The sequence below is a fragment of the Tetrao urogallus genome (genome assembly GCF_951394365.1).
Source record: "Tetrao urogallus genome assembly, chromosome: 10".
In the NCBI taxonomy this organism is placed as follows: Eukaryota; Metazoa; Chordata; class Aves; order Galliformes; family Phasianidae; genus Tetrao; species Tetrao urogallus.
This window is the reverse complement of record NC_136823.1, coordinates 19,695,580-19,721,562: the sequence shown is the minus strand read 5'-3', so window position 1 is coordinate 19,721,562 and position 25,983 is coordinate 19,695,580. Positions and strand designations below refer to the sequence as shown.

At 43.0% G+C, this 25,983-nt stretch overlaps 1 protein-coding gene across 3 annotated transcripts in view; it reads right to left on the bottom strand.

The window, feature by feature from the left end:
- Nucleotides 1-1,428: 1,428 nt before the first annotated feature.
- The window catches only part of IFT122 (intraflagellar transport 122), a gene marked incomplete at both ends in the record, with an annotated part of 29,603 nt that continues 5,048 nt past the window's right edge, over nucleotides 1,429-25,983 (bottom strand). For all 3 annotated transcript variants that reach the window (XM_079540511.1, XM_079540512.1, XM_079540513.1), the window contains 22 exons: nucleotides 1,429-1,518; nucleotides 2,214-2,378; nucleotides 3,026-3,105; nucleotides 3,939-4,067; nucleotides 4,491-4,602; nucleotides 5,515-5,680; nucleotides 6,633-6,733; nucleotides 7,616-7,713; nucleotides 8,702-8,842; nucleotides 10,280-10,382; nucleotides 11,497-11,668; nucleotides 12,529-12,695; nucleotides 15,335-15,496; nucleotides 17,528-17,581; nucleotides 19,208-19,348; nucleotides 20,905-21,102; nucleotides 21,539-21,703; nucleotides 22,354-22,491; nucleotides 22,942-23,144; nucleotides 23,780-23,918; nucleotides 24,687-24,878; nucleotides 25,423-25,498. In XM_079540511.1, coding sequence (XP_079396637.1) covers nucleotides 1,429-1,518; nucleotides 2,214-2,378; nucleotides 3,026-3,105; nucleotides 3,939-4,067; nucleotides 4,491-4,602; nucleotides 5,515-5,680; nucleotides 6,633-6,733; nucleotides 7,616-7,713; nucleotides 8,702-8,842; nucleotides 10,280-10,382; nucleotides 11,497-11,668; nucleotides 12,529-12,695; nucleotides 15,335-15,496; nucleotides 17,528-17,581; nucleotides 19,208-19,348; nucleotides 20,905-21,102; nucleotides 21,539-21,703; nucleotides 22,354-22,491; nucleotides 22,942-23,144; nucleotides 23,780-23,918; nucleotides 24,687-24,878; nucleotides 25,423-25,498 — 2,992 coding nt within the window. The remainder of the gene's footprint in view (nucleotides 1,519-2,213; nucleotides 2,379-3,025; nucleotides 3,106-3,938; nucleotides 4,068-4,490; nucleotides 4,603-5,514; nucleotides 5,681-6,632; nucleotides 6,734-7,615; nucleotides 7,714-8,701; nucleotides 8,843-10,279; nucleotides 10,383-11,496; nucleotides 11,669-12,528; nucleotides 12,696-15,334; nucleotides 15,497-17,527; nucleotides 17,582-19,207; nucleotides 19,349-20,904; nucleotides 21,103-21,538; nucleotides 21,704-22,353; nucleotides 22,492-22,941; nucleotides 23,145-23,779; nucleotides 23,919-24,686; nucleotides 24,879-25,422; nucleotides 25,499-25,983) is intronic.

Below are 25,983 nucleotides of genomic sequence, written 5' to 3'. Positions count from 1 at the left end.
AAAATGTCAGTGCTTTAGCTGTTGTTGAGCACCGCAGGCACTGTTGAGGGTTTCTGTTGTTCCCCACTTTGCTTTGCTACCCAGCAATGGGCGGAGGTGGACGAGGAGCTGGGAGGGCACGCAGCCAGGACTGCTGACCCAAGGGGAGCTCCATGCCTGACGACATCGCGCTCATCTTCCCCTGTAACCGTGACTCATTCTGAGGCCTTGTTTTCCAGGAAGCGGCTGGACATCTGCCCGCCGTGGGGAAGTAATGAATACATTTGTCATGGCTTTGCTGGCAAACACAGCTTTGCTAATGAAACTATCTTTGTGTTGACCCACAAGCTTTTCCACTTGGGCTCTCTTTTGATTCTCTCCTGTTCTGTCAAGGTGGGTGGGAAGTGAGCAAACAACTGCATGGGGGCTTAGCTGCTGCATGGGATGAAACTACTACATTTGGTTAAACAGCCAGGTCATTAAAATCCCCTCAATCTCAACACTTAGTTGGCAACAGTTAAAAAAAAAATAAAAAAAAATTGGAAGGTAGGTCCATCTCCTCCTACCTTCTTACTTTGCTTCCCATGGCTCTAGCATGAAGAAATGCTGGGAAGATGCTGATCAGAAATATTTCTTCAGCACATCACCTCTTCCAGCCAGCACGAGGGGCGATGGAGCCATGCCAGCTCAGACAGGCACGTGTGCCCACACCACCAAGGCACGCTCAGATCACATCACAGGAGCTGAAAGGATGTCAGTATTCCTGAGGTACAGAGGAGGAACTGTGGGAAAGCACTGGCTGTCTATGAGTCCTCAACTTGCTTTGATATTCCTGCCTGGCAACTTAATACTTCTCAGCATGCAAATATATTCATTTTAGCCCATTAGGTCACTGGCTTTTCTTTTATTAATGGTAAACACACTGATGTTACTAGAATCAGCAGTGTGTCAGTAGACAGATAGGGAACTTACTGCTCCTTACTTACTGTGTGGGTATCTCAGTTAACATGAAATAGAAGTTTCCATGCTCAACCTGCTATTTGGATTTTAACAAGCACGAGTTCTGCACAGGTTAAAAGAAATTTTGAGACAAACAGTGCTGAAAAATAGTCCCATTTATTTGAAGTTCTGTCAACAACAGGTACATATTAAGGACAAATTTTTAAGTTCTAACACAAGTTGGAATAAAAACAATTATGTGGGCTAATTTGAATCTAGAAACGTTCCTGTAAAAATCTGTGGCACTTCAGCTTATCTGGGAAATAGAGGACATTCACCAAAACAGACATTTCCATTAAAAAAAAAAGTTAAATTTCCTTCAACACTGTTTCACTCATGTCCGAAATAGAACAAGATGACAACAAAGTTGTTAGGAAACCTAAGAGCGCGAGAGGTGCCTTGCCAAGTCAGTTGGGAAGGCTCTCAGCTGAGGTACAAGATCACCCTTCTTCACTGGTTTGACTCATCTATTCTCCTTCGACAGAATGGACAACAGTTATGCTGGAGTACAAGAAGCTCATAGTCTTCTGTGTGAAACATCTATGAATTAGAAACAGATGGAGGGACAAGTTAGCTTCTGACTAACTCCAAGAAAATGGAATTTCAAGGGGGTTTCCTACACCTTCTGAAGCTACTATTGAACAAGAATTGTCTTTCTTGCTTCCAGTTACTTGTCAGAGCTATAACCAGAATATAGAAGCAAATATTGCACAGATCACTGCCAATGTAGTTGAAGACGCTCAAACCAATCAATTACTTTTCCAGAGGGAAGGATGAAAACTGAAGAGCATGTAACCACATGAGACTGAATTCCTACATTTCAGAAAGTCGTTCTTGAGAGGGGAAGAATCACTAGAGGGTCTGAACTGAAAGCCAACTGAGCTTACCAGGGTGACTCCCAGCTAGAGCAGATGGAATGCCAGAGAGGTAGAGCAAAAGGAGTAACTACAAATCACCATTTGCTGTTCAGCTGAGGTTTGCCCATGGAGCTCAGGCTGCTACTGCCAGTGTAGCTTTTCAACCCTTTCTTCCCAAACTCAGCTACCTCAAGCTTTTAGGAATGCAGCCATTTCTCTGAGCATCACATTGCTCATTTTGTTTTCCATTGCCTTCTGCGTCTACATCACTCAATTTACTAAATATATTTCAAAGTATGGCATATCAATTATTTCAATGTACTGACTTCTCAGGGGCGGTGGGCTTTGGGGTTTTTTGATCCTCTCAGTGAAGAGTACCTGAAAACACGACGGGCACATGGTAATGGAGGCATCGGGCAGCAGGGACCGGTAGTACTGCCATCGCAGCGGCCTGGGCCAGCGTTTAATCAGCACGTCCCTCCGACTCATCGACCGCAGCACGGCACGGTTCACAACCACAGGAACAAACTCTGAGCCGCCCTGCTGCAGGTAAGAAGGTTTACAAAGAATTACTGCTGCCAACTGCAGAGTCCTTTGAGGATTAGTAAGATCTAGTGAAATGCAAAGTGCAGCTCAGTGGAATAAGCTAAGACAGAACCGGCTGAGCCTGGCTCCAACCTCACTGCCACTGTGACCAACAGCTTCAGTGAGAGCAGCGTCCTGCCGCACCTCCAGCTTGCTCCCCCTGAATTTCTGTTACACGTTAACACAGCTCCTTGCAAATAACACTTGTGCCCAGGGGCAAGTATTAAAACCTCATAGTAATGACTGTTTTGTGGCTATCCTGCCTGACACAGAAAGAGCCAGGGAAGACACTGCACAATGGTAAAACCAAATTTCAGGAACGCTTATTTTGAGATCTTTTACGTGCTTGTTTCTCAGGGCATTTCCCAGCAGAGGAAATGTTTTGTTGTTATTTATTTATTTAAAGACAGGAGTTATCATCTCAGAAATCCCTTTCCCTCTCGTGTTCTGGGCCTCTCTCCTGGACCTTTGCTTTGTATCTCTTTTGTGGGAGTCTACATCACACATTCACTCTAGAAGAGCAATGTGCACTAAGGCAAAATTTCCTCTGGATTCCTACTGGTAGCAAGAAAGAAATGACTGCAAGATGCAGGTACAGCTCTTACCTCAAAACTCAGTTTTGCAGTAAAGGGATCATCGTCTTCAATAATAACTGCGCTGTCATTAAGCCTCAGGCTCTGTGCATCTAGGTGTATTTCTTAAGGAAGAACTACAGCTCCTCCGAGATCAGCTGTGAGCTCTATCTCACAGAATAAACAGAACATCATTCCACCAGGACTGGTGCCCTTGTTCCTCCAGAGGGTCAAAGCATTCTCAAACTGCTACACTGCCCAGACTGTTATAGAACACACTGGAGAAGGGCTTGCTCTGATTACAGTATCACTGCAAGTGCTATAGAACAGCAAAATTGACTATAAGCAAATAGGACATCAGCTCTGCTTTATTTCCTGCCTGTCTGCTTCTCACACTGCAGAAAGCACACAAAGCAACCTCTTTAAGCTACATTTCAAGCCATTCTTGTTAGGGACTGTGTTTTCTTGTGCACTGCTCTGCTCCCAGTGCCATGCAGCCCCCACAGCAACTGGGGGCTCTGGGTGCCGAAACATTACAAAACAGACTGCTATGAAGGAAGCCCACCTTGGTTTCCCTCGTGAAGGAGAAAGCAGCCTCTGAAGCAAGCTGTTACTGTAAGGAAGTAACACACTTCAGGCCCTCCCCACTCTCCACAGAAAGCAGTTACAACAGAACAGATACAGCGTGGCATTGCACTGCTAAAAAGATCAATACACACGATTAGAAGTGTTTTTGTGATGAACAAGCTTTACAAAACTATGAGGTTAAAAGACCATTCTGGTGGTTACACCAATGTAAAAAGGAAACACAGCATATCTTTTTTGTCATATGGCAGAAAAAAATACCACACACAAAAACAAACAAACAAAAACAACAACAGCCCCAATTGTTATTTCTTTTTTTCCTAAGAAAGGGACTGGAAGCAATTTTTAATCAGCAGGATACCATCACTCATCATCTCTTGCCATTTATTCCCGCTTTTATTCAATCTTGGAGCTTCAAGATCAATGAGAGATACAGCTTCTTCATCTGTGATACCATCTTCCAAATAGAACTCAACCAGATGCAGCACTTCTAAAGGGTGTGAAAACAGGGAGCATTGGATGGGCACAGTGACAGAACAGCCTCCTAAAGCACTGTGCCCTTTAACCACAATGAACATCCTTCACCTTCTGTAACAGTGCCTCCCCCACACGTTCTCATGATGAAAATAAAAACCAAAACCAACCCCCCACACTGTCAAAGGATGGCAGTGGCACTCAATCCTTCACACATTCAGGTTTCCACAACACAGCAGTGCTCTGCTGCTGCTCTCGTGCAGTGAGATGCAGCTATCCCCGGACCAGAAGCAGCCGCTCAGTCCAATCTAACGACGTTCAGAGGAAAGGTTTGTCCAAACAGCATTGCACGGGGAACAAATCCAGCACCAGCTGACCCTGTTCACTTTAACATTTACCTACTTGAAAAGCACAACAAAAACGTGACACTCCAACGCACCATAGGAAGAGGCGGAGAAGACGAAAGGCTGTCTGCAGTTAATGCAGACATTCCCTAAGTTATTTAGCAAAGGGTTGTTGGTAGAGCACCTATAGCACAAGGGCACAAGCTCCTGCAAAGACACACACATAGCACAGTGATTGCAAACAGGTCAGCACAGTCAGTACTCCTGGTTTCAACTAAACACGAGTTCCTTAGGTTTACACCATTGATACTACATCAGCCCCTGACCTGAAGAAATACTGCTGTGAAATCACATCCTTTAACATCTGAAAATGCTTTCACATTAGAAATAGCTGTCTTTGCCACTCTAACAATGAAATTTCTCCTTGTCTTTGTGGTAAGGAGCAGAATTTTGTATCAAATGCACAGTGCCAAAAAAAAAAAAGTAGAAGAGAAGGTTATTGAAGCAACTTTTTTTTTTCCTTCACAGTTTTGGTCAAATTCAAGTTCTCCAATCAATTCATCTCTCCTATTTTCAAGAGCACAGTTATTTTAGGCCATTCTTAAGACTCTGTTTCTATTATTTCAGTTGGCCAGGTACATGTTCACTTGCACAATACAACTTATTTTTAGTGACTACTCCATGAGACGTGGCTTTATAGAGCACTGCAGAAATTCAGACTTCAGTTGAAGAAGAAAAGGTGATAAAATAAGACTTGAGGAAGGAAGGTCACCCAAGGGATAGGGGGAGGAGGGAAGGAGTGCTAGGAGTTAGGACAAATGAAAGTGACCTCCAGCTGCAGAAAGACACAAAGACCATGCAGAAAAAGGCTTGACAGAATTAATAGGCAGAGAGGAAGGTAGATAAAAGAGAGGAGAGGGAGGAGAGAAGCTGCCTGCCCATAAAGAAAGAACTGGTTTTAGTTTGTTCTCGGGAACAAAAGGAAGCCTGCCCTAAAGGATAACAATAAAAGGCCTGTTTCCAGCAGAAATGAACGCTAACACAGACCTACGCATAATATGTTTCAGCCTTTGTGAATATGGCAACTCAGATATTAGTGATTAGCACGAAACTACTTACTTCGCTGTCATGGAATGGCTTGGATCGGATCGTCAGGCTGCCCAGCTCCACGGATTTCTGGAACCTAGCTGGGATCTGCAGTCCCTGTAACTTGTCGTAGGCATGACGCGCCAGTTTATACGCACCCAGAGCTTTACTTTGTTTTGCCAGGGTAAATAATGTATTACTGTAATTAAATTAAGGAACAAAAATACGTATTTAGGAAAAAATACAATGTTCTTTCTAACCATCGAAGATGTGCAAAGAGGCACATTGCTCTGCTGCACAGCAGCACCAGCTCTGTGTCGCTGCACAAGGGCCGTCTCTTTCATTAGCATGTAACAGTAGCTGCTGTTCAGAAAGCTACCAATCACAACCACAACAAGGCATGTTAGGAAAAACATTTTGAAAGAATATCTAAGTGAGGAAGTTTCTAAAAGGAAAGCAAACATCCCATCCAGAGCCACAACGGAAGCAAAACTGCCCTCCCTACGGCAGCTGCTGACCCCTTCTGTTGTCTTTTACAGATGCATTTCTGCAGTGCTCACAAAGGCCTTGTACGAGGTAAGAGATCCAGCTTTGGTGTCCCTGTTCATTACAAGGGAGTTGGACTAGACGGCCTTCAGAGGTCCTTTCCAACTCTAAGGACTCTGATTCTATGATTCTACTTCCAAAATACGTAACACGCATTCACAAAGTTGTGCAAATGTTGGGTTGAGAGACACTGCACAGCTATAACAGCCTCACGTGAGCAGAAGTGCCTGTTTTGTTCCCCCTGCGCCATCTTAGCTCAGGATCCTTGCAACAATGCTGTCAAGATTCAGCAGCAGCATCCTGTTGGGATGACTAACACTCCTTGACAAAGTCACATATCATGCTGGGTGGGTGGCTGAGGATTACATGCTAGTTGATTTGCACAGCTCTCCAAGACTATAAAGAAAAAAAAAAGGTAGTGCAGTTAAAAACAATGGTTTGAAGGTGCTGATTATTTCCTTAGGGGCACAAGTCGATTTCCATTAGCTATAACCCACAGCTGAAACTGAGCACAGCCTAAAGTAGATCTCTGCACTGTGGCTCAACATCAATTACTCCTTTCGTGTACCTCGGCCTCTAGATTCTGTGCAGTGTTGGAAGGATACATTTTTGAGATCCCCAAGGGAGTCTCCTTTGTTAAGCTGTGAAGCAGAAACCTGGAAATATTGAAGAGTGTTTCAGGCAAGTGGAAACTGAAAGGCTCCTCCTGTGGAATTAAAAATAGAGACATTTCTAAGACAATTCATGTCACTACACATCACAACACTAGGCATCCCAAGTATTGTCCTTCCTTCATGCAGCTGCAAAAAGAAGATTCTGTCCATGCTGACAGAACATACCAAACAGATTTCGCATGTTTAACACCAAAGTTCATGCCTGTTACATGCAGAAAAAGACAGAAATGGATCCATGCAGGTAAAACAGAATCCTTAGCAGGCTATTTAAAAAGCAGGGCATGAACAGTGTGCAGCCTCCACTACTGAAATAGTCTGAGTAGCAGAGACCTCAGGTACAGAGATTCTTGTTTTGGGCAAGGGCATGGATCAGAGGATTCTCGTATGCTCCACAGAAGATATTTTCACCAACAAGCATTACCATCATTGCTGGGAGCAGCAGGAGCTCCCCACTCAAGATTGCACGTCTTTTGGAGTAGTTTACATATATCACCACTGGAAAGAGGTAACGTGCTGTGAGAATCTCCCAATGAGGGTGTGCCTGCTCTGTAACCTGCCTGCCCCGATTAAAGGAAGAACCCCCTGTAGCCGTAAAGCACTTGACATCCGGGGTGCTGGAACCAAACCAACACAGTCAGCAAAGCAAGTACTGGGGATGGAGAGTCAGCCATGTCATATTCTCTGTGCACACACTGAGACAAACACACATCTGCTAAAATGGCATTGCACTTTTGAAGAGCTACGACAAGTTCTTGTACAGTACTACAGAAAGCAGAGAAACGCTGCTATACAGTATCAGTAATCCACCCTCTATTTAATTGTGTGAAGTCACTAAATGTTTGCTTATCTCTGGACTTCTGAAAGAAAACCATTCAGGAATCACACACGCACAACTTCTAAAATACATATCTTACAGTATATCTTTGAATATAGTGATAGACGTGGTACACTTCGGCCAATTGCTGGAAGTGATGAAACTTCTGCAACATTTCAGTCTTCTGATCTTCATTCTCTGTGGGGGGGAAAAGCATTAGAAATCAGCCCCAGTAAACCTTTGAGACTCAGTGAGAAGAAAGCAGTGTACTATGATACTCCCAAAAGAAATGCACACCAGTCCAAGTGTCTCCCATCTACCTATGCAAAACACAAGTTATACAGACTTGCTATTTTGGGGAGCAAGTTTCTACTCCAAACAAAAAGCACGCTGAAATACAAGTAGCAATGACTTTAACACAGCTAGAGGCTACATGTTAGGTAAAGGGAGAAAAGAGCAGCCGTGCATCACTGGAAAGCTTATTCATACCTTCAGAATTTACAAATAAAATGAGTTTTGAAATGTTTCACAGATATTAAATACACTACTAAAAAAATTGGAACAATTTGCATCTCCACACAATACCTGAGAGGCAACATATCAGCACTCTCGGATGAACTAATAAAAAGGCACTGAGCAAAACGCAGTACTACCAACCTTTGTATTCATTACCAAGCTGGTTCTTCTAAGCACAACTCTGCCTCTCTCCCAGAGAAATACAGATTTCTTTCAGAAGACAACATGATAGCTCATGAACAACCAGATTTGTATTTGTTGGCAGAAACAATCTGTAAAGCATCTCCCCTACCTACAGTCAGGTAGTGGGCAGATCTTACGCTCCAGAACCACCTTTCAGTTACCAGTACTTGGACTCTCCAATCACTTCTCTGGCTGCAGCGCGTTGAGGGAAGCTACACGAGGGCACAGGCTCCCAGAAGGCACTATTTTGATTCCAGCCAGATTTCAAAACAAGGCCTACACATGCCGATGTTGTTGTTTTGCTCATCTGTTTTACATAAGTGCATGGGAAAACCAGGAGACTACAAAAATAGCACAAGCCAAAACTATGCACAGCATAAAAGAAAAAAAACAGTGAAGGAGCTGCAGCAATGCTATCACAACTCAGCAATTGTCTGTCTACATGCACAAGAAGGTAGAAAGAAATAAAAGCCTTTCAGTTACTTACCTTGGGCTATATCTAAACACTGCATGGAAAGCATCCAATAATAATAGGCTGCGTCGTTAAATCGGCTTTCAACCACAGCATTGTGCGTTAGCTGCTCCAGCACTCTCACAGCTTCTCTCTGCCTGCCAGCCTTGTGGAATGCTACAAAGACAAAACAAAGAGGATTTTACAGTGTGATTATATCAATTAGCTGAAATTAATGTTTTTAAATTAAGAGCGGTCTATTCAGCCAATATCAAATCATCTATTCAGGGCAGGATGAGGGGGATTATACACTGGTATTTTTCTACTTGAAAGCAGCAACGCTAATGGAACATGAGATGCAGTTGTAGGTGTTCTGCGCTTTTGCACTGTCCTGGGAGCTCCTGAGCTGCTATATTTTGTACACCTCAGGTGTTTTTGTTGTTCTTTTTTAATATAGAAAAGAGTAAAAGCACAACAATCATTATATCTGTATACAAGCAATTGCAATCTCTAAACACTGCAGATCACAGCCGCATTTAAAACTACACAAAGTTAAAATTAGTTCTAGTCAGTAACGCCGAATGTTTTAGAAGATTATACTATTTATTATACCCTCCTAGCACTCATTAACAGCTTCTCTCAGCGAACCTCAGAAGCCGGTATAAAGTTAGATTCAGACTTCTCACTTGGTATAAACGCATTTGGCAAACACTGCCTTCATACAGGGCAATAAAGGAACAAAATAAAGATAACACAACTGCCTCTTGACTTAAGCCAGTTCCGACAAAACCCTTTCTCACATCCCCACGCAGAGACCTCCTGCTCGCCCAACCTCGTGGGATCTGTGTCAGCCAGGACACGACAGCACGGCGCTGTGTGGAACACGCTGGGAGCAACACACGAGCAGCCGCCGATGTGTGTGCGAACCGCTCAGCTGCCAAAGGCTCAGAGACACGCAGCCCAGCCCTGCGTGCAGGCAGCTCACGGCTGGCATCTCGCTAGCTTGGCCCTGGAAGCAAATGCAGTTACACCCTTAGAGCCTAGCTGGCTCTGGAAACAGCAGATGCAAAAGTCACAAGGAGCTGCACCTGAGTAAAGCAACTACTGAAAACACACCGGCTCCACATGGAGCTTGCTTCAATCTCTCCTTATCCCTGGCACAGCTTACAAGTAAAATTCTAAAGCCTGTCCACATGGTAGAAGCTTGACAGTTCTCTTTAAGTAATTTTATAAGCCCAACAACATCCATGAAAACTGCAAATGTTACTTATACAAAGTGAATGTTACCTGGATATAAGGAAAATCTGTTATTTCCACTCCAGTTTGTGAGGTTCTGGGATAAAAGCATTAACAAAACACAGTTCTGTTTTTAAGCCAAAGCCATGCTCAATTATGTAATGACATTGAAAACCTGTATTTGCATGCCATCATTTCTATCACACTTTGCAGTTAAAAAAGGAGACCTCCAGCTACTTTATTTTTAAGACAGGTGTGAAGGTATTGATTGCACTTGTTTTTGAAACCACAGATAAAAAATTCTCCAGGGCAAAGACAGCATATTCTGCATAGGAAAAGTACAGAGGACATTTTGAGTACTGCATCAGGAAGTCTTACCTTTTTGGGCTTCTTCAAATCTATCATTCTCTGCTAGCCACTGAGCATAAGGGACATAGACCTCATCTTTGAATTCAGGATGCTTTTCACTCAAAGCAAATGCCTGAAGCACATAACAAAGTCAATTTTAGAATACTGCATGGTTTAAACAATTAAAGGGCTTAAAATATTTCATACAATCAATCCTTCAGCTCTAAGTAAATTCACTATAAAAATACACAGAATAAAGACTGTAATCCACCTTTTCTCCAGTATGAAACTAATGTATTTTAAAACAAAAAACAACCAACAGCAAAAGGAAAGCTATGCGTGGTAACAGTGTGGGTTACAGACTACTGAAACTTGAATGTGTGCATACTGAGGGAATGTGGCAGAGCTCACAGCAGAAGACAAAAATATTTCCATTTGTACTGAATATATATTCTGAGGAGATTGGAGCAACTCTATAAATGCAGTTTAGATTTGCTTCCCGCATTCCCTAATGGATCAATAAATGACTAAGCCTACAGTTTTCCAAAGCACCCATACAATCTAGGGGGCAAGCAGGTTGTCAGTTCTAGAAGCACTGTGAAAATCCTTCCTTAAGAAGCCATACCTATCAAACCTCAATTTGAAGAAAGAAGAGCAGAATTAACAGCGACCCCAACTTTGAGGTATGCGTAGTGACAGGCTTACGTTTCCAAGGAAATCCCAGAGAAGCCTGCACAACTTCACCCGACAGTAAATCCAGTTCATGAAGTGGTGTCCCAGCAACAGAGCAGATATTCACCAGGTCTAGATTACACCTGTGAGATGCTCACTCACACACAACTCGGAACAATACTCCAATGCAGAACTTCCCTCAATACAATTACTATTCCTTCCTTCTCACAGGTGAGAAGCATTCTGTGGATTTGCGTAGGAAATGGGCAGCTACCCATAGGGAGGCAAAACAGAGTGCTGGGAAGCAAGGCCAGGGAACACAGCCACAACACTTGAGAAAAGAAAGAAAACCCACCGAGCAAAACAAGCAAACAAAACAAAGCCACCCATTAAACGCTCAGAGAACAAGGAAACAATACTACAAAATTAACTGTGCACTCTGAAGCACAGTCTGCAGAAGCTGCCTCCTCCTCGTCTCTCCCTTCACTGCAGTGGACAAAGCAGTGCCCTTTGCCCCTCTTGCAGCCAGGGCCAACAGCAGCAGCTTTAAGCACAGGAACAGAAGGCGTGCTTACCTCTTCCCAGTGGTGCGTCTCCACGTGGAGAGAGACCAACGCTTTCAGGTCACCAACCTTCATGTAGGTTTCTGCTGCATAGCCGGGGTTATTGAGCTTCTTAAAATAGAAGGCACATTTTGACAGAGGCTCACGCTCAGCTTTATCCAGTTTCCGAGCAATTTCTATTAACCTAGATGCAGCAACAAAAGCCGGGTGTTTCAGGTTCAGCCCTACCACTTTACCTTTTGCTTAACATTGTAATGACCTCACTTTCAATCAGGGATTTTTTAATACCATAGTAGAAGTACCAGCAACACGCTGTTGAAACAGTGGTCAGCAAACATTCAACATTAGTTTTTTCTTTTACAAACTCGAGAGCTGTTTCTGCAATCCCTACTCATGGGTGCAATTCCACACTGCAGCAAACCATCTCCAGCGGAAGCAGCGGATCCCACATGACTAAGTCGCACAGGACACGCTTCCCTAAGCCTGACCTAAAAAAAGAGCCATCATAAACATTACTCCACTTGCCACCCAGGAAAAACGAGGCAAGGGAATGCTGAGTCACCTGCCCAAGCTCTTATTTCGACTCAGCAGAAGACCCAAAGCAGGAACTGCTGTAAATCAAGGAGAATTTGACTAGGACCTGCGTAGCCTAAGAATTTACTTCCTGCAATCCTGCACTCCAGTTGTCTTCCCTACCCGCTAGTTTGTTATCTCTTGCAGTTTAAAACAACAGAAATGGGCTACCACACACAAGCACTGCTGTGATGATTGCTGTGAAAACCTTAAGGCATGCATATTTCAGAAGACAGTCTCATAATAGAGATTAACCCATTCATATTTCACTGTTGTAATGTCTCCACACCCTAAACATATGCAATTTCAAAAACATTTTAAATTGCAGGTGTGCTTCAAATAGAGCTTATGCTCTACTTGATATAAACAAAGGTGCACATCAAACAGGTTTTGTCTACTGGAAAAGTTATGCAGAATTCAATTACACTGAATTGCAAGATTCTAGTATATTGAGACGAAGCTGTAACCCACATATCGACCCAGCCGTGGTCCCCACTGATTTCTATGGCCTTCATGTGCTCGCCTGCAGAAAGGTACATCTCCACAGCTGCTTTTGGCTCATTAATGTTCTTGGCCCAATCTGCTTGTTTTTTTATAAGCATCTTTGTGTCTTTGGGGTCTCCGGATCGGAGAAAATCCTGGAATAGCACAATACAAAAATGTTTGCATTACTTTCTGGTCACGGACATCTTTACATTTCATTCTAAAACACATAAGGGTTTTTCTGATGAATATCATTATGCTTCCTAAGGAAAGACATGGTGCACACGTGCAACAGAAACCAGTGCCGCCTTCGGCAGCCGATCGTCGGCCCAGTGCTGCGTAGGTAACAGTGGTACATTCCCATCTACATAGTTAATTAAAATAAAAGTGGGAGGTTCTGGAAAGGCCAGGAGATGGATGGCACAGATGGCTCTGAGATAATCAGCAGCTTTCCAGTAAATCAGGCAGGGAGGCATCTGTCTGGTGCTCCTGTGTAAGTGGGTACAGCCACGACTTCTGCAAGCCACCCAGGTACACACCTTTCTAAAACAAAACAGTGCTGCTCTGAAAACTGGTAATGTAACAATGCCAGGTGTCTTCTGCACGTCAAGAAGGTGCTGTTTGTTTTGTTCTCAAAGATGACCCAACTCTGTGCTTAGGTAAGAATAGTACACCTATTAGTCTACCTAATCACATAAGCATCAGCACAGCCATCCAGTTACAAATCAATAAAGGACAAAATCCCATTCTCTTCAAGTACCCTTGATAACTATATTACAGTATGTCAAACAGGTCACTTTGTAAGGAGAAATGACAGATGCTCAGAAGAGTGACTCTGAGCTTGGAATTCTGCACAGTGATGCAGACCGTGGCTCTGGATGCTGTGAAGATGGCCATTTTGGAAGTACTGTTAATAGTTCAGCTTCTCCCCATGTGTCACACAGCAGGAAAAAAAAAATGCACTTCAAAATTGGAAGCTCAACTAAGGGCAGATTTGGCTGTTAAGAAACAGGCTACCATCCTTTAAAACAGCTTTTTTACCAACTGAAAAATTAGAACAGCGGCAGAATGGAAAGGTGAGAAGAAAAATATCTTATCCTCAGTGTTTCTATTAGATTCTGATTGAGATTTAAGAAAATAAATTAAAAACATCTCAGAAACCACACTGACAGCACAGTTCCACTACCATTATTCTCCACTTTCCCAGACGCTGCCAGTCACCAGGCACAGAACTACAGCCAAATGTCAGTTCTCAAATGACCTCCATGCAGGATTCATTTCTAGCAGCAGCTCCTGCAGCACGGCTGTGATTCAGGTGAATAACTACACAGGTGGAGGGATCATCTTTGAATACAAAAGCTGAAGCCAAAGAATCAAGCCAAACAATTTGTGACAAAGCCTGATTTCCAGCTTATGTCCTAAAACTAAATTTGACGTCAGAAGTTCATCTTCGTGGAGTATAAAGAGGTTCCCTGTGAGTTTCTGGTGCTGTGATAAAGAACCTGTGACCAACCTATGCACCAAAAGGCTTCCTGACCTCTGCCTTCAGTCTGGGCTCCCTAGGTGGAACTGATCAAGGCCAACCTCAGGCACAACAAATCAGACTCTGAAGGGGGTCCTTTGCTTAATTTTGGCAGCACTGACCCCCACTTCCCTCCACTCCACACACATCTATCTTTCCTTGCAAAAAATTCCTGGCAAGCATGGGAGGTTCCCATGTTCTTCCATGTACCCTGCATCCCTGCACAAGCAGCTTCCCTCGCATGGTAATCAACATCTTCAATTTCCTCTGCACAGTTACTCTCAAGGACAGGAGGTACAAGATCTTTTGCTGTCTACTGAAGATAGACACAACCACTGCCAAGAATTAAAAGATTCTTATGAAGATTTGTGGGAAAAATTTCATCCCTGAATTACTTTATGTTTAAGAGGAGCCAAAACACTGAAGCTGACAAGGACTCCTTAGCCAAAAATAGTGAAAGCCAGTCTTATATTAGCAAAATTTACACAGGAAACCCTTGGAAAAAAAAGATCTCTGCAGCACCGTTCATGGGATCTATGCTAGAACAGTTTATACGCATGTCATGGTGAAGTCCTTGTCTGCACTGGGCAGAGTGAGGCTCTGACAAGTGACAAACAGCACTCAGCGCTTATGCAGCCCCAGGGCTCCTCACCAGAAAATGCCGTGGAAGACCTGAAAGCTAAATGACACTTTCTTATCACCATATAAAAGCACTGCATGTAACAACAGTATTCAATTTATTTCTTTGTGAAAGCAGAAAAATGCAAAGACAGACTGAATCTTCAGAAGCAAGTTCTCTAATATACCGGGTTAATATGTTAGGTACTGTGGCAAATACATTAATATAGAACTCAAACACTTGTTTAAATTCAAATTATGAAAGGAAAATACTTTTGTTATAATACAGAAGTGAATTAAACACCTGGTGTATTCACTTCCACTTCAGGAGACAAAAAAGGGACTCTTCTGTAAGACGATGGGAAAGAAACTGTCATGGAAACAGAAAAATTAGCTTAGGAAAACTCACTGAAAAGCCACGAGTTACACAGAACACAGCTGCTGCCTCAGCAATGGACTCTGAAGAAAACTGTTACCAATGCACATGGCATGAAAGGTCTGTGTTATGCCCACAGATGAGCCAAATGAACTTCAGACAATTAAGCTGGAATTTCAAACCAGCTTTTCATCCTGTCTTTTTATAGGATCACGCTTTCAAGACACTTGCAGGTACAGCAGTATTTCTGCATATAATATTCAGTTGCAAACTGTTACCTTGGCGTAGTCAAACATGCGCAAGTCCGAGTACATGTCCAGGGCTAGGCTTTCATGCCCACTCTTTTTGTACAGCTTTGCTGCCTCATGGAACTTTCCTTGGTAGGCATAAACATCTGCCAGGAACAACTCAGTGAGGTTCTCCCCGTGCTTCTTCCGCTCCTGGGGAGAAAAAGATTAAAAAAAAGAGGGGAGAACATATTCCAGATGAGCAGTGAGAAATGGCCATCAGAGCTGAATCCCAAGCTCCGAGCTAAGCTGTTACTAAAACCTGCAGCAGGATATGGTAATGATGCTTCTCCCACATTTTAGTGAATTTATAATTAAAGGATTAAACCTTCTAATTAAAATTAGGAAGAGCAAAATCAAGTGTCACAATACAAACCAAACTGATGAAAAATCATTGCTCTCGATTTCATATAGGAAAATGAACACACACTATCATTATACTGTGATATTAAAAAAAAAAAAAGCTCCTGATAGGTTCCTTATTTTCTCTTACAGAGACTCACTAGCACACAATTCGGCTGAATTAACAGTATGTGCAGGTGGGGAGCAAAACAAACATGAAAACAATTGCTAGCAACAAGCATTCACAGAGTACATTAACGTGCCTCTGAATCAGAATTAGTGCCACCACATCTCCACCCACAGCAGCTCATGGCTGGAGGCACAGTCAGCACAGCACTGCACACAGCACTGCACACCGAAACCCTTGGCGTGGATCGGACAGGAGCAATGCCACACACACGTGTGTTTGCTCTACCCTCTGTTGTAGAAATGCATTACTGTTCTCCTTTGTAAGAAGGCATTATCCTTAGCAGACCATTCTATATGAAAATAAATAGCTATGAACTAAATTTGAAGGAAACTGCACTTAAGAGGCAAAAGCATTCCACATCTATGCAAACTCAGTTCTCTGCTGCCAAGAGTTCAGTTCTCTGCAAGCCGTCGCAGCTTCTGGTCACAGCTAACAACTGGGCTGCTGTTGAAAGGTTCCCTTCAAAAACTTTGTTAAAATATTTTCAGAGCGATCACTACTCCATTTTTGAATGAGTTCACAGAATTTTGTCAGGTATGGAGGCCTGGCAGCGAGGTTTCCTACTGTCATCCCTTAGAAAGAAATATGTCATTATGGAGAGAAAACCAGAACTGCCACTTAGTTACACCTTTAGAAGCTCTAAAGGGAATCCAATATCTGACAAGCAAGAGTAGGCAGTGATGGAGAACTGCCTCTTCAGAAGACGTATTTTCAAGTCTACAAGAACCTTAATTAAACAGACGATAACATGATAGTTCCACCACGTTCTCATCTGATGCAGATCTGGAGAAGCATGTGTAGAAAAGGAACTCTACTAACAGGAAGAAAAAAAAAAAGGGAGCCAGGGGCATCCCTGACACAGAACTTTGCCCCATGTGTGACCCCAAGAGAAGTTCACTGCCGTCAGCAGGGGGCTGGCATTCTGACAGAACCAGGACAGCTCTGCAAAAATGGAAGGTGAGGAATGGATTCTTCAGAGAAGGTGTAAATCTAATTACCAACAGAAAGAGGAATTCTCTTTATAACATCCCGACGTAGATCTTGAGCCATCATCAAGTGGTCTTTGCAAAAGGACAAGAAGTGATGGCACGTCCTTCAATGCGCCCATGACAGATCGCTATTGTCTAGTGGAATTCTATCAAGAAGTGTGAAGAGAGTGAGAAGTCCCGATCAGAGCAGAGCACAGAAGTAAGGGATCCTAAATTCTATTCCCAGTTGTCACAGACTTGTCATGAGACCTTGAGCTTGTCATTTTATTTCTCTGGGCCTGTTTCTGGCTCTGCAAGGAGGAGATAATAGTAATTACCTACCTCCAGGGGGTAAGGAAGAGCTTAATTAACTCATGTTTATGAAGTACTCCATACTAAACTCCATTAGCATAGTAGCATTCTACCAATTATTAATTGAATATTGAATGATTTTCTAGTTTTCTTGAAAGTTTTTAAGTTCTCCCACCGCCCCGTGCCCCACATCTGCACGTCCTGCAGTAAGCTGCAGCTATGCGACCAGAGCTCAGGCTTCTGCTCACTGGGACTCCTCATCCAAACACAGCCAGCAGTCAGCAGCACTAACAGAACAGACGTCTCTGCAGAACAGAGAGTACTTCTTTCAGCACAATGCATCTTCTCACACTACCCCTAATATTCTCTTACCTCAATGCTGCTGATCAACTCTAAATATCTAAGGTCTCGTATTCTGGTAAACGCCTATGAAAAGAAAAAGAAGAAAAGGAATTAACTAAATTGGAAAGCCAGGAAATCAACACATACATGAAGCTGTTTTCACACAAGTAGAACAGACTGAAATCTGCTGGTTTTTGTGTTGGTGCAGTCCCTAACCTGATGGGCTCTCACTGCAACCGGGGCCCCTCAGGCGTTACAATAAAGACAAGGGTCCGACCCAAGCAGCTGATCACCAAAACCAAACAGCAGTGCTGGGCACCACCACGTACACGTCGGTCCTTCAAGAAAAGCAAAATGCCTCTAACAGTACTAACAGTGCTATTCTGGCTATTTTACAGCTTTCCTAATCAATGTGAGGCACGACGTGCACAAATCTACAGACTGCTACAAGGCGTAGCACAGAACTGCGCGGACTGCTGAAGCAGGCTGTGTGTGATTCTAGTTTTTATACCATTCTGAAAATTCAGTCTAGAAGCAGCCCATGGAGAAGAAAGCAAATCAAAAGATGATACAGTGAGACGGTGTAATGTCTTTTGCAAATGGAGATGAATGTGCAGCCAAAGTCCCAACGGCAAAGTCACGTGCGAGTTACAGCAGCTTAGCACTTATTCCTGTCAGGCATCAAAAAATGGAAATTTAACTCCCCAAACCACGTGGTTCAGACTCCTAACCAAATTTGTGCTTAAGAGGACATAGAATATTCTGCTTACACCAGATCGGACTAGAAACTGTGAGAGCCTTTAATGTCAAGAAGCTGCTTTTGTTCATATTAATCCGCTCTAATTCTAAGAGGGCACTGCTTTAAAATTCCAAGGAGGCACTAAAAACTTCTTTTTAAGAACATCTATTTGCATAAAATGATCTATGAAACTGAAATTATTGCCAGTTTCCTTGCCTCCACTTTGGAAAAAAGAAAAATAAGGCATGTCACATCCTAAAAAAATTGATGTTATTAAAAGATGCCTATCATTACAGGCCATTCCCTGCCTATTTTTAGAATGTTTTGTCTTTCATACAATATTTATGACATTGAACTCAGTTTGCCCCCTCTTATTTGAGAAAAGATGCTGAAAGAAAATGGGGAAGTATTTTAAACCAGAGAAAAATGTGTTCTTCAGTATATGCACACCTATAGTCTGCCCTTAAAAACAAGGGGCTCCAGGTAGAAGGTGATGAAAAAGACAACGCGTCATCACTGTTGTCTTCAAAGAAAGCCAACGCACAGCTAACAGTCAGTACGAGATCTACACACTGAAGCTAAGGTTATCTTCAACACTGCGTTGGTGGGAAAAACAAAGAGGGCAGACTTGTAGCACCAGGGAAGGGGAGGGGGAAATTCAGCTCAGAAATTCTTAGCTGCCACCTGGTGGTGAGCAGCACCGCTCAAAACCCCTCTTCCTCAAATTCCCAACTCGTTTTTCAGCAGATGAAAGAAACCTCCTCCTCATATTAAACGCTCTGATTTAGAACACGGCGTTTACCTAGAAACAGAAATCGGATTCCTTTTTTAAAATGGCATCTCAAGACCTCGTTGTGTGCATCGCTGAGCGAGAGTTTCATACGCACCTAAGAGAGCAACTCAGAGACACCGCTCACTACCAGCAATTACTACCCAGCAATTACTACCCCAGCAATTACTACCTGCTTTACCTTTTTAGCCGTTTCAAACTCCAGCCCTTCCAGGGCTTCCATGGCCAGTTCTCTCCAGTCAGCATCAGTTACTCCCAAACACGCGATCTGATACGCTTCCTTAAACATTTTCCGTTCCAGATATTGATACATGGGTGCAGACTGAGGATTTCCATCAGAAAATGTGTGTTAGAAAGCATAATACTTAGTACAATTCTCTGGATACAGCAAGAAAAAATTACGTTCCAATTGCAATTGATACAAACTCCCCAGAGAACAAACATGTTTTTGTACAACACACACAACAACATTCTGGGGCAATTACCATTGCATCTTCAGACCAGTTTGGTTAATTATATTCTAAACTCACCCATCTTGCAATCTCCAGCTCCTAGCATTTTAGAAAGCAGTTAATGAATGCTTCTGATTCCTCAGAGTGCTGAACATGCTAGATACAATGTAGGACGAGTTGTTTTTTTTTAAAAAAAACAACATAATCAATCTATGAAGTCAGCATAAAGGTGGGGTAGTTTGTCCTCAAAGGCTGCAGCAGTCCAGGATGAAGCATCCCTGGAAACACTCCAACACAACAGCAGAGGTGCCATGAGCAAGTGGCAAACTCGTGACAAAGGTGTTCTAACAGGAGCGACCCTGAAGCCCAGAGACACTGCCCACTCTTACTGACCTGCTCAAACAAGGAGTTCAGGAGGGAAACTGATGGCTGCAGGCTGACACAGACAGAACAGGATTCAGGATCGGCAGCTACACTTCAAACCCTTTCCATGAGCAGAGAGCACTGCTGCTTGCTTAACTCTGCGTTTGCAGCCACAAGAAGCACCCATATTGACCTCTGCTACCTTTATCAACTTATCTGAAAGCTGTGTATCTTTGGTACTCTCTCCCACCAAAAGTATAGTTTTGAACAACCTGCCTCTGAAACACTGCACAACAATGTTGAGGCCTGTTAGTGCCCTGCAGCATGCTGAACACAGAATACAACAGCACACTGGGAGATCCGGCAGCTACCAACCATGCCGGACAGTGCAGATCACAACGAAGGGATCAGCACAGTTCTGAGGTGGGTCTAACAGAGCTACCATCCATTAATTCAACAAAAGCACACAGTCCTTTGCCTTCATCCATTCTGAATTTCAAATCCTGCCACGTTTTTGTGCAGAAATAAGTCAGAAGCTGGTTCGTTGGTTTTTTTTTTCTTTTTCTTGTTTGTTTGTCTCTTGGACTGCTTCATACTGTCCCGTTGTTTCCTGCAGCACAGCATTCTGTAGATGGCATTTTCTATCTCTGAATTTCGGATATAAAAACTGCACATGCACAAGGCACAGCTTAAGTATTGCCTAAACACACCTAGACAGAGCAGGGCTTGGCATACACATAGGAACATGAAATGAGATCCTGAAGAATGGTACACATAGAGCCTGCAGTACAAATACAGGAAGAGGTGTAAATGCAAAAGCTAAGATGAACAGAAGTGCATTTGCAATTAGAAAAAGTAGAAACAACTGCAAAAAGGAAGTGAGATTCATTAACGCCAAACAAAATGAAATAGATTGTGCGTTATGTCTTAAGTAGTGACAAAGAAGGTTAAGAATTGTGACTGTTTTGGTACCAGAATACTGGAAAATTTCAGAGCTTCTTCACATCTTAAGCATTCACGTTTAAGAAATGTAAAGCAACACTTTATGAGATTAAAGGATTACCTGCGGAACTTCAACAGCTGACATAGAAAAAACGTGAAGACAGAAGATCTTGGAGCCGTTGTATCCCACAACAAAGCCTTGAAGTTTTTGCTGATGGACAGGGAAATTACCAGCTTTGATATTGAGGTAACCCCCTCCAGAAAAGCAAAGCATATCCTCACACTGAGTATTCCAAGCCACGCTATTAGCATTGGGTTCCTAATGAGCAAAATAATGGATGATTACCACAGATACAGCCACATACTCTTTCCTAAGAAACGTGCATCCTTCAGTTTGAACATCTGACCTACTGTAGCCAGGGAATACATGATGGAAAGAAAGGAGTTCAGGCTTGATGTTAATCTCTGTGCTAAAGGTAAAATGCTCAATAACATTAATACTGCAAAGAGAAGCAGGACAGAGCTCTAAGTTAACCCAAAGTGGTCACAGGTTCAGGCGCCCTTTATTCAGCTGTTGCCTAGAAGTAGTTTTGATGGAAAAACAGATCAACCCTACAAAACGGGACCGGTGCTTTAAATAAGTTCGATGAATTTCTGTGTCAGCATTTCGGTGAGATCTGCACTCTTGGTCTCCTCCTGCCCGTGCCATTGTGTGTCTGTCCCTGGGCCAGAGGCAGAGAGAAACTCAATCTCACCTGGAACAACAGCTCTTTGGTATGAATATCATACACCAGGCAGGTGTCGTTCTCATCAACCACTGCCAGCTTGTTGCGGGACGCGCTCATATCCAGACAGCGCACAGCTGTGGATTGTTTCAGCAGGACGATGGCAAAGACATTATCAACAAATATCTTCAGAATCTAGGTAGATTCGAAACCAAAGTCAGTCCAAGTTTTCATTCCTCCAGCTAGAAACTGCAGTGTGCATAAATGCTAAGGCTGCATAAAGCATGCACTGGTTGATCTTTTTTCAGAGAAATGGTGCATTAAAATTAGAAAAATGCTCTGAGGTACCTTGAAAATCAAGACTTGTTTCCACAACATAGTCTAGCTGACAAGCCCACACAAACACAACATACAGTACGTATCTTGAATTTTGTAATGCTCCTCTCAAACAATTATGTTAATATACAACTACAAGGATGAATATCTGATACATGAAGGACCTCAAATTCCTTTCCAGTTCCATTCACGGAATCAATACTTATGGGCTCCACTGTGCTGTTTTCAGCGTACACACACACACAGCCACCCCTCCCAAAGACAAACCTTCCATCACTAAGACTTCCATTTTTGTCAGCAATGTATGGTCTTCAAAATCCAGCAGGTTTGTATGAATTTTGTAACCAGAGAATGAGAAATACAGAAGTGGTTCATTTTTAAACAGAAAATGAGATTCTGTCCAATAAAATTTTAGGTTATGAAGGAATATGCTGCTCCTGAGGTCCCCCCAGAGAACGAAACAGTGTTTATTTGCAGCAGAAAGACACGTGCCAGGCATTTTGCATTACCTGCCCGTTCTTTAGACCAACCAAGAGGCCTTCTCTCCCCGGGGGTCCTCCAATTACTTTGATGTAACGGATAAGAGACTCCATCAGCCACTCTCGTTCTTTAACACCACTAAATGAGAGGCACTGCAACCTTTTCTCCTAAATACAACAACATACAAAATACCGTATGGATGGAAAGAAAAAACCTTTGTGCCTCCAGTGTTTTATATTTATATCTATATTAGCGCGTGTGCCTGTTATACACTGAGTGTCAGAATGTCAGTCAGGTTAACAGGATGAATTCTTTAAGGCTCTTCAGTCCTACGACAAAACAAACAAACAAAAAGCAAAACCAAAAAGCCAACAAACCATCTTTCCTAACAGCTCACCCGCCCAAACATCTCCCTTGGTGCTTCAGCGCTCCAGAGGCTTTCAGTAGCACAGGGCCAGCTGTGGCATACAGCAGCTATTACTTCGTACAACAGCACTGCACGTGGTGCTGCCCAGCAGTACAGTCCACTGCAGATTTTCCCCAAGGTATCAACTTTTTGCACCAGCTATTTGGAAAGCTATCTTCAAGTCCGAATGTACCCATTTCAAGGCACATACCTGGCATAAAATAATGTGATCTGAGCATACAACCAGCAAGTTGCATTCAAATTTCTTTACTATCTTTTCCTTCACACGATAATACATGTCTGAGGAATCATCCGAATACAGCTCATAAATCAGGATCTTCTCTGGCATTTGGATGGCTAATCTGTTCTTGTAGATGGCGATTTTCTTCACCAGCTCTCTGCCTTTTATTCTAACTAGAGAGAAAAAATAAAACACCGTGTAGGCTGACAGGAAAATAACAGATCAAAAAAAGTCAGAGAAACAGTGCTCAGTTGGAACTGAATCTTTCCGAAGCCTCTAACTTTGAGAGCAGATTGCAGCTAGGGTATGTTTCTTTCTGCAGCTATTAATCTTCTACCTGTGTCACAATTTATCAACCTCCACTGTTTTTGCAACAGCACATTCCAGAACAGCACCCTGATCCCCTGCCATGAAAAGCCTCTGAATACAAAGAAAGAAAAAATCAGTACAATCCATGGAGGCTGCAAGAAGAAAACAGTTGCTAGATGTGATGTACAATTTTCTTTTTTTAATCTTGGTTGCAGAGATTAAAACCTTATCTTAAAAGCCGCTCCCCCTCCCCGCGTCCTTTCAAATCCCCCTATCTCTCACTAAGCTTGTCAGTGCTGATCCCACAGAATCCAAGTTTGCATTCTCAGCCTGCAAACAGGATCTCCAACCTTCCCGTTAAGTGGCGACCATCTGCCTGGTACACGAAGCATGTATTCCAAGCATTCTGACGGACGCTCATTTGAAACAAACCAACCAACCCACAGAGAAGCCCAGAGCAGAATGACAGTACAGGTTTGACCTGAAAGTCCGAAGTTACCTTTCTGCTCCGTGATGAGGTGCTGGACGATCACGTCAGTCATGCTGTCTCTGTAAGCATAGCGATCTTTGTACAGGCCGTGAACAGTGCTGAAAATCAACTGATAGAAGGATATGGTGCCGTCCTGGCAGCCCACTGCCTGAACACAGGGAGGACATTATCTCAGTCAAAGCTGCCCGTAGGTAAGACTTGGCAAAACACGCAGTGTTCATATGACTTATGTTCCATTTCCTGCATGCTACATGGATTGAAAGCAATCACATTACGTGCATTGAAACAGCTGCGAAAGTGCTCCTCAACTTTGTAGTGCAAAATGAAGACTGATGCTATCATAGCTCGTATGTATGCTGGGGATTGCTTCGGTTTTGTCTGTTTTCTTGTGGTGCTTTGCAGTGCTTCCACCTGCCCCACACACCCTGTTTTGGTTTGGGTTTTTTTTTCCCCTTTTTTTTTTTTTAATTTTTGAAATCTGCTCTGTATCTCTTACCATCTGTGTGTCAGCACAAAGTGCAGCAATTATGGTCATAGTTGTTGCCCTGTTGGTATTTTCCACAGTTGTAGAAGCTCAAACAGAAACAGAACTCAACTCTTTCTTCCTATCATGGAACTCAACATCACCAGTCTACAAGTCTTTTTTTTTGCTGCGTTGTCTTTTTTTTTTTTTTTTTTAATTCCCTTCTTCTTTTTAAATCAAAACGCAGCAAATTCCTTACCATCTGAAAGCAGGCATTACACTCATTTACCACCACCTCGCAGCCTTAAGTTTTAATTTTAGAGGCAGCTTTAGAGCTCACTAAATACTGCTTAGGCTCTGATGTCTCAGATTGGGCAAATGAGTTTGAAATGTATGGTCTTAGCTTTTATGGCAAACTGTCTGTCAAAGTGGCAGTAAAATGTACCTACTCACCACATAGTTGGAGTCTGGTTTAGCTTTGCAAGTCCACACCCAGCTGCTTTGCTCTCCTATGGTTCCAAGACGGACACCATCCTTTGTGAAGAGGGAAACTTGTTTATCTGAGCCTCCCAGCAAAATGTACTCTCCCTTCGTAAAATAGCTGACACAGCAAGGGTCAAAATTGAGCATCCTGTCCTTCCCAATCTACGAGGGAAAAAATAAACGTGTCAACAGAAGGATAATTCCATACTTTTCCAAGGCCATGAGAACAGATGAAAATAAACACAAGGTTCTTCTTGGTGGCACCTGATGGCACTGAGAACATTTTCAGCTCTCCAGCCACACACAGCTTTTCAACACCCTGCATCCACTGAGCTTCCAAAAGGCAGCTCCAAATCAATCCCTCCGATTCCAAATAAGTCCAATCAGGGTGTGAGCCACCAAACAACAACAAAAAAACAACTCAGCTGGCTGAAGGAAATACAGGAGAGCTCTAGGAACCAGTTAGCTGTAACACAAAAGTGATCAAAGCTACAGGGGCTTTAATACAAGAACTGGGGGACAGCAGCTGAGTTGTCACAGGAGAAATGAGCCAGAGGAAAATTTGGTTGTAAGATACTGACTCATAAAAAACAGAAAACATTTAATGTAGCTAATAAAGCATGACTATACAAACACTCTGAATACAGGGCACAGAACTGAGTTGAAAATACCCTGTCACTCCTGAATGCACTGTCCAAAAACATACCTGTTTGCCACTTAGCTGATAAAAGGAAAGCCTTTGACCCCAGTCTGCCACAGCTAAAGTATCGTTGCGTTCATCTCTGGCAACAGAAAAGTCACATGGTCACAGCAATTTATCCATGTTTCTTAGGGCAGAACAATCAAGCAGTGAGACGGCAGCACATATTTCAAATTACTCATAGAACCTCCACCAAGAGGAAGCACAGCAGAGCCGCCTCGCCACTTCAACTGAAGAAAACAGCTTGAGGACACAAAAGAAAAATCTGTCAACTTTTCAGGAATGACAGCAAAGTTTGACACAGCACTTCGTGCTCAGGGCTAAAGCAGTGGGTCCAGTGAAGCTGCGCCTGTACAGCGGGTGCAGATCCTGATCTTAGGGGTCTATAATGGATATAATGGAGACCCACCGTGACATCAAAGCAACACTGCTAAGACAGACTGGACTGTGACTACCAGAGCATATGACAGGAAACGAAATGGCTCCTGCAGGACTGGGACAAGCTGAGGTATCAAACTGGTTAACTGCAGTGCTCTGACAGGATCCGTGGGAGCAAAACATGGGCCA